The sequence below is a fragment of the Mesocricetus auratus genome, unplaced genomic scaffold, assembly GCF_017639785.1.
Source record: "Mesocricetus auratus isolate SY011 unplaced genomic scaffold, BCM_Maur_2.0 Super-Scaffold_4256, whole genome shotgun sequence".
Taxonomy (NCBI): domain Eukaryota; kingdom Metazoa; phylum Chordata; class Mammalia; order Rodentia; family Cricetidae; genus Mesocricetus; species Mesocricetus auratus.
The window spans coordinates 76,858,680-76,867,182 of NW_024429182.1; the positions used below are offsets into that span (position 1 = coordinate 76,858,680).

Consider the following 8,503-nt stretch of genomic DNA (forward strand, 5'->3'; position numbering starts at 1 on the left):
AGGTGGTTAGAAGACAAATGTCTTACAGGACTTTCAGGCAGACATCACACTTCTAAATGTCATATGTAAACACTGTGGATGGTGTAGTCTCTATAAAAAAGATCCAATATTCTGTCTATGGAGGACTGCATGACTTCAACTGGAGAGGTTGGATGAATGAAGTCAGTGATCTCATATGACAAGGAATCTGGAAAATGACAAGGTCCCAGCATCAACCCAGGAACGTGAACTTTGTAGCTGATCCTCCTGACTACCAAAAGCAAACTGACCTGCAGAATCTGAAGACCAGATATGAATTTGAAATGGTCCCCAATGATTGTTGACTCTCTCCGTGGCTGAAAAGTTGCATAATCTCAAAATTATGTCATATGAATCTCTTTTTTGTTTGTTTGTTTTTTGAGATAGGGTTTCTCTGTATATCCCAGACTGTCCTGGAACTCACTTTGTAGACCAGGCTGGCCTTGAATTCACAAAGATCCACCTGCCCCTGCCTCCTGAGTGCTGGGATTAAAGGCATGTGCCACCACCACCTGGCATAGGAATCTATTTTTCTTTTTTATATATATTTTCATTATTTTAATTTTAAATAGCTTATTTTACATGTCAATCCCAGTTCCCTCTCCCTCCCCTCCTCCTGCACCCCCCCACTATCCCCCCCATCCTCCCACCCTATTGCCAATTCCTTCCACATAGTGGATATCTAGAGTCTGTCATTTCACTCAGGGTAGGGTCCAGGCACTCTCCTAAGAGTCCAGGCTGAGAGAGCATCCCTCTTTGTGTTATGAACACACGATGTCTGTTAGAGGGATAAACACTGATCCACTGCTCAGGACCCCATAGGTTGCCCAGGCCTCCTCACTGACTCTCACATTCAGGGGGTCTGGATCAGTCCCATGCTGGCCTCCCAGCTGTCGGTCTGGGGTCCAAGAGCTCTCCCCTGTTCAGATCAGCTGTCTCTGATGGTTTTGCCAGCCCATTCTTTGCCAATTTGCTCATCGCTCCCCTCTCTCTGTCGCTGGGTTCCTTGGGTTCAGTTCAGTGTTTAACTCTGCTTCCATCAGTCACTAGATGAAGGCTCCAGGATGGTTATAGACATCAAGTTCATTACCAGGAATGGGCATTCGGGGTGGTCTCTACACTATTGCTTAGCTTGCCAATTGGTGTCATCCCTTTAGATCACTAGAGGTCACAATGGTGCCTGGTCTGTCTTCTAACCTATGATTCCCTCTTCCCCCTATCCTACCCCCCCAGTCAACCTTCCTGTTCCCCCATGACTTACTATCTCTTCCTCTTTTTCCCCTCTCTATTTCCCAGCTCCCCCTCCCCCCCACCCCTCGCCGTGTTCCCCATCTGTTCAGAGGATCTTGCCTCATTCCTCTTCTCTTGGGTACCATGCATATCTTTTATGTTCAGGAATCTATTTTTCTGTGTGTGCACATGTGGGGTGAGGAGGAAAACGGAGACAGAAAGAAAAATAGGGAGAGACAAAGAAAGAAAATTGGCTCCAATATCAAGGTGGATATAAATTATTTTCTTTATAAGATTCTTTTTTATTATCTTTATTTACACGTATGGGGAAGGGGTGTGTGTGTGAATGCAGTTACCCACAGAAACTGGAAGCATAGGATGCCCTGGAGCTGCACTGTGAGTCAGTCACCTGTTGTGGGTGATGGGAACTGAACTTAGGCCCTCTGCAGGAGCAGTGCACTTTCTGAATCCCTAAGCCACCTCTCCAGCCCCAGACAAATTATCCTCGAATGTTCAGCCCTCTTCTGACCAGTCACCAACTCTTAAGAGTCTCCCTCACTGGCTCAGCTGCACTGTCTGTGAGCTTCACCAGCTCTAGGCAGGGCCTGGAGGATCACTATCACTGGAAATAATGCATCTTTGAATTAGTTAAGAAGAACCTGTATATCATACCAACCAGATTTCCAAAGGTCATATTTTCCGTATTTACTTGGGAAGGTGTTCCACTGCTCAATAACAAAGCCTCAGGCTCCCCCAGAGGGCTCCACTGCTCAGAAATGAATTTTATATTGCCTCTCAGACAGATCATCCCTCCATTCTCAACCCACGGTTAGCCCACTTACCAGATTCCTATTTTGATAGGGACATTGAGCTTGCAGTTCTACTTCAGGTGCAAAAGGATCCATCAAACACAAAACTGTGAAGCTGCTCTGCCTCTCATGCTCGGGCATGAAAACCTCCCAGAGCATCACTGGGCTCAGCCAGCAAGTCAGTGGAGTTTGGCTCTGGGATGGGATCTGAGGATGGGGGTGGGTACAGCAACTCAGGCCATGTCTACCACCTTGCAGTCTGCCTTGCTGATTCTGAGTTTACTGAGAAAGTTCAACCCAGACTGCTCAGGGTAACAATACAAGTGCAGAGAGAAAGCTGTGTGCAAAATAAAATTACCTTTTGATTGATAGTTCCTTTTAGTTTTCTGGTTTTCGAGATTGGGGATGGAACCTGAGACTCTCACATACCAAGCAAGCGTTCTTCTGCTGAGCCTCACCTCAGCCTCAGTCCATATCGGTGGCAGCGGACACTCTTCCACATGTATGCCCTAATCTGTCTGTGCTAACTACACACAACAGTACACTCGCAGTCTATAAAGTTCCTACTGAGGGAAAGTAACAGTGACAGGGTTCATGTGACACTCACAGTTGGTTTTCTTTCTTCCTTTTTTAAAATAATTCAACCAAGAGGCTAAAAACACGTGTTTTAGAATTCACTCAGGGAAGGGGAAAAGACTTACTCATTGTAATCATCAATTCTAGTTCTTTATCATCAGAATATTAGTGCCATGGGGTTTTTCTAGAGAGCCCAAGGCAAGTTCAGATCTCTCTCATGAGGGAAGCCTTGCCCTCTGCGTCCCGACACTGAAGCACATACTCTGATGTTACCCAAAGCCTACAGAGAAACAGCGCTAACTGAGCATGTGGGGCAGACTCAGTCATTTCATGTGGTTCAGAGTCAGTTCTGGCCCGGCTTCGACACACTTTCCCACCAGATCCACTAACGGTGATCACCTTTCGTAGAGCTGTTTACACCCACTGTGGATACGTCTGTCTAATTTCTACATCCACTGTGGATACGTCTCTCTAACTTTTACATCCACTGTGGATACGTCTCTCTAACCACCTCCTTGCCTTTTTCCCCAACCCTACAAAGCAGACACTGCTGTCCTGTTTTACCAAGAAAGAGTAAGGCTACAGTGTGGAGATGGGTTTCCCAAGGTCACACAGTGAGCAGATAGCAGATCAGAGATTGGAGTCCAGCGCTGGCTGATTCCAAACCATGCTTTAAAATCTAGATCTGGACATTTTAACGCTTCTCTATTTTTACTGAAGCAACTTCAAAAAAAAGTTGAATTCCACCCTATCGTTTGTGTCTTTGGGTTTGTGTCAATTAAAGTTTAAGCATAACATGCAGGTTGCTGGGTTTCTCTTAAGAATGCCTTAGAGAAAGAAAGATCTGATCTGTGACATTAGAAATGGGTTCCATTTCTAACCCAAAGCGTATGCAATTTCAGAAGGGATCCTCAGCCCCAGTCCTCTGTCACCAGAGGCATTATCAAAGAAAGAGGAGGGAGGAGAAGTGGAGAAGTTATGTGATAGTTAACTTAAGCTTTGTCCTTTAGCTGTACAAAAGCAAGAAATCTATTCTTAAGAAAGTTTCCTGAGTCTATAAAAATCCATAATTCCCCATGGTTTCTAGATGCTCTGACCTGCACCCCCAATTTCCATGATACCACACCGGAGGAGCATGGAGACAGTGGCAGGGGCTTTTAGGTCTTGGGATCCTCCCACACCCTCTTACTCTCTAGCCAATCTCTGCTTCCACTTTGAGAAAGAAACACCCCTCCCCCAGCTCTTAGCTGGGAATGTGCTACCTGTGCTAAACACTACTGTTCACTTGCAACAAGGTGTGGATATGGCATTAAGTTCTGGCCAATAGACTATATATAACAGTCTCTCAAGGCCACTTCCCTAAAGGCCACTGAACATGTGTCTTTTGACTTATTTCACCCCTTTGCTGCTTCCTGCTGGCTGAAAGGAGGCCTGAAGACTGGAGAATCCAGGATCTTTTTGAACTGTGAGATAACTATTGCTCTCTAGGATGACAGCACAGAAGATTGAAGGACCACCAGGACTCTGTAAAAGAATAAACCCTGTGTGTTTTCTGTTAAAATGTTGGTCCTATTTTAAGTAAATTTACTGTAAGGAAAAATATCAGACACAAGGCACTGAAAATAATCAGATAAAGGAGCTCGCCTATGATTCCAGCATTAGTCCCAAGCAGCACTGTGTACCAGGGATAAACTCGCTCCCCTCCTTCTGGGATGTACCTCATTCTAAGCAGCTCAGTTCAGGGCCCATCAATTTACCCCACCCCCTCTTCTTCCTCCTACCCACTGCAACTCAGATGAAATAGACTGTCAAAGCAGTAGCATAGAGGACCAGATGTTCAGAGATCTAAGGGGTGGAAAAATGAAAAGAGAAATGATTTTTAAAATACCTATCTCCTACCCTTGCTTTTGTCCCCTGGAGCCCAGGGAGTCAACCCACTGGCAAGTGCTCTGCCCGGCTCTGGAAAGTCTTATCCAAAGTGGATCAGACTTCTTGAAAACTTTAATTCTGATTTTTTTCCCCTAGGCTCTGGATGAAAGGCTCTCCTGCTCCATATGCTCCATCCCCCGCACATTCCAAAGCTGACTTTCCCAGCCATCAATAACAGGAGAGCAGGTGGCGCAGGAGAGCCACAGAAGCAATGCTTGAAAAAATCACCCCTGACCTTGGCAAGAGACAAAAACAGAAACCAATTCATGGAAGTGAAAGGCAACCTCATAGAGATTACACAGTTCCAACACCAAGTCACCATCAGAATTTTGTTCAAGAACATGAGACAAAGTTCTAGAAGAAACAATCCAAACTGTGCTACTGGCCTAACTTGTTGCCACCAGCAGGAACTTGGGAAGTCCTTCCATGTGGTGCATAAAACTGAGGCTCCAAATCTTAGCAAAGGAAGTTGGAAAGGTCTAGAAGTTTCGCCCATCTCACTCCAGAATCAAATAAGAACTTGCAGCGTTAGGCATCAGGGCTCATACACTATAGGCCAGCATTCCATGCAAATCACAGAGCCAAGTTCACTTGCTGGGGTCTTTTTATTTTTACCTGCAGAGTAACCTTGCAAGGCAAAACTCACTCATGGGCACTAAGACACACTGCAGGGTTCACACCCTTACGCTTTCTTCTCCAGATTTAAGCCCAGTTTACAAGGTAGTGGATGTCAATTTACCCTGAGCACACCTGCAATCCCAGAATTTGGGAGGCTAGAAGAACATCCAGATCAAAGCCAGTTTGGGCCAGAAGTCAAACAGAGAGAGAAGAGGGAAAGGGGATGGAGAAGGGGAGAGGAAAAGATAGGAGGAGCAAGGAGGCCAAGGAAGGGGAGGCCAAGGGAGAGGAAAGTAGGGGAAGAGTGGAACAAAGAGCCATTTCTTACTAAACTCAACTACACCTGGCCTAAAGGGGCAAGGGGGCAAACAAGCAAATTCAAATGGCTAAGAAGATCAGAAGTAGGCCAGTATTAGATGGACAAACACAGTGGTAAATGTGTTCCCTGTCTTGGCAAATGGATGCCCTCAGTTCCAAATGATTGCTTCAGCATGAAAGTAGAGTCAGTGTTCAACAAGTTGCAGCTGTTTGCATGAGTGTGTGTGTGTGTGAGAGAGAGAGAGAGAGAGAGAGAGAGAGAGAGAGAGAGAGAGAGAGAGAGAGAGAGAGAGATCTTGCAGTTCTAGGATGCTAACACCAAATTCACAAACTATGGCATTCTAAGGGTTAAACAAGTCTCAAGTCATCTTTGGCAATCCAATTTAAAACCCATCTTTTCCCCTCCCCCATTTCGGGTGACACACTCCAGAACCTCTCTGGCACAAAGCAAGCACTCTCCTGAGCTGCACTGCCCAGTCCACAGTCCATTTGTAGCCATGAGCCCTAGAGGCAGAAGAGGTCACCAGGTCTCTGATATCTGATAGGGCACCCCTATGGAATCATGGCTCTCAAGCCAGATGCAAGGACCCAGGCAACCAGTCTCTTGGAGTCCTTCCTGTGCCTCCTCAGAAGTTAAAAAGGGCAATCTCAGGCAGGATCCGAGAGGCACCCTATGTGCAACCACCCCTTTCAGAAAGGGAGGAGGCCCAGGGGAAACCACAGTTGCTTTTCTAGGGGATGCGCCATCTGCAGAGGAGGCAGCCACCTGCTGAGACCTCTGCAAAGCAGGGGAAAGAGGCTGAACCTCATTCTGGGAGGTGGGGAAGAGCAATGAACAGGAAAGGGCTGAGATCAGGAAGAAAGAGGTTCCCTCCACACACAGGAGTCCTTCAACACATTTCCTTACTTAAGCACGGCTGGCAATTCCAAGAGAACGCTCAGAAGGCAGAGGGATGGATGCACCTTTTGACATTTAGGGCCTTCCAGCTCCACTGGCCTCTCCTGGATGGTGCATCACTGGCCCAAACACACACCCCTTAAAAGGACCCTGTGGTGGTGAAGGATTCCTAGCCTGGGAGGTCACCCTGACATCACTCTTCCTAACTCAGCCACATCTGTGAAGTCTGTTTTAGCCTCACTTTCCACCAGCAGCATCCACAGAGTCACAGAACCTACCTTGACACTGGAATCCCTGCTTCCCGAAGCCCCTGTAAAAGCACAAGGAGGAGTATCAGTTTGAGGGGTCCAGTTACCAGCTAGTTTCACACAGTAGCCCCCTCCCTTCTCACTGTCCCTCTATCTCAGATACAACCTCCTAGCTACAGGCCAGTGTTCAAGAGTCTTCCACCTTGGATAGGATTGTGGGGTACATTGTGGGGGCTTGGCACTTACCTCCCCCCTCACATCTCCCCTGCAGTTCAGACAAGACCACGACCACCAGGTGGCGGGGTGCGAGGGTGCATTTCCGTCCGGGTGGGGGCGGAAGGCGGGCTGGATATCTGCCCAAGGAAATGCCGGGAGTACCCTCAGGGAAAGAAAAAAGGACCTTTCTAGAGGGAGGATGAGAGGGACTCCTCCGCGGTGATGTCCCCTGAGAGACTAGGAGAAAGAAAAGGTAGTCCCACTCCTGGAGAGGCAGGGAGAATAAAGGGGCACTGCAGCAACGTGAGGGTGAGAACTGAGGAATAAGGGGGCTCAGGAATCTGGGGGCGCAGTAAGAGATTACCCAGGGCGCTACTCTGGGGACACGGAGGAGGGAAGGATGCTCCACGCCCCGAGGAACTAGAGGACACCCCAGGGAGCTGCCCGGAAAGGAGGGGTGAGGGTGAGAGTGCCTCGAGCCCGGAAGAAGGCAGAAAGATCGGGAACCCCAGGCGAGAAAGACACCCGCGGAGCTGCCCTGCCGAGGAGGGACAGTCACCCTGCGCCCTGAACCAGGTGTCAAAAAGGCGCCTGCGGCGCTGTCCCTGGGTGCTCAAGCCACAGAGTGCAAGAGGGCAGGAGGCGCCTGGCTACCAACCGTGTGGGACCAGAGGACCCAGCACCTGCGGGATTAGCCAACCCAGAGAGCGGGACAGAAGGGTCCAGTGGGATGGGGACGAGCACACGGTCCCTCCCCGCCGGGGACGGCTAGAAGGGTCCCCACGCTTGTCTCTGCCCTCCGGGGCCCCGGGCAGGTGGCCCGCGCCGCGCGCTCTCACCAGATGAAGTCGGTGCAGTGGCTGCAGAAGGTGGGCTGCTTGAAGAAGCGGGCGGTGAATTTGTGGTTCTTCACCTCGTGCACGTTCTTCTGCCGGAGGGCGCCTTTGCGGGCGAAGCGCACGGTGCTCTCTTCGCCCTCGCTCGGCGGCGGCCCCGCAGCCGGGTCAGCCATCTTGCGCGCGCGGGGACTGGGGGAGCCCCGAGAGGTGGCGGCCCCGGGGCGGCGGGACCGCGGGGCTGCGGGCCCAAAGAGGCGCGGGACTAGGCAGTCGCTGCTGCCGCCCGGGGACCGCGGGGCCGCGCTGCCTCTTCGCGCCGGCTCTGGCGGCGGCCGCGCGCGCGGAGCTAGGCTGTCACTCGCCCAGCTGCTGCCGCTGGTCCAGCTGTGCTTGGCACCGCTGGCCCCAGCTGCGGGGGAGGGAGGCGGAGCCACCGGGCAACCCCGCCTCCCTCATTTGCATCGAACCCAGGCCCCGCCCAGAGCCGCCAATTGCTTTACATATTGGCACCAGACACATAGGCGGGCGCGCGCGCACGTATACACACACACACACACACACAGACGCATACACACACACACACACACACACACACACACACACACACACACACACACGTTGCAGCCAGCCGGCCTCCCAACCTAGTGTTCTTAGCCGCAGCGCTGCAGCGCAGGGACCGCAGACTACGCTGGACAGACCGGAGCCGCACCCCTGGCACCCAATCCTCAGCCCCAAGTGCATTAAGATGAGCACCTCCGATGCCCCAATGAGAACCAAATGCCAAAGGGCCTGAGGGGCTCAGGG

General features: G+C 50.3%; 1 protein-coding gene across 2 annotated transcripts in view; it reads right to left on the reverse strand.

Annotated features, from left to right (window-relative positions):
• Prkcb (protein kinase C beta) overlaps positions 1–8,047 on the reverse strand; it is a 324,499-nt gene extending 316,452 nt beyond the window's left edge. The window contains exons 1-2 of one of the 2 annotated variants that reach the window (XM_040755117.1): positions 7,700–8,046; positions 6,675–6,706 (exon numbers count right to left, since the gene is read on the reverse strand). In XM_040755117.1, the coding sequence (XP_040611051.1) occupies positions 6,675–6,706; positions 7,700–7,872 (205 nt within the window). In that variant the 5' untranslated portion in view covers positions 7,873–8,046. Of the gene's footprint in view, positions 1–6,674; positions 6,707–7,699 lie in introns of both variants that reach the window. The other variant, XM_040755106.1, reaches the window with a different exon arrangement.
• Between the last annotated feature and the right edge of the window lie 456 nt (positions 8,048–8,503).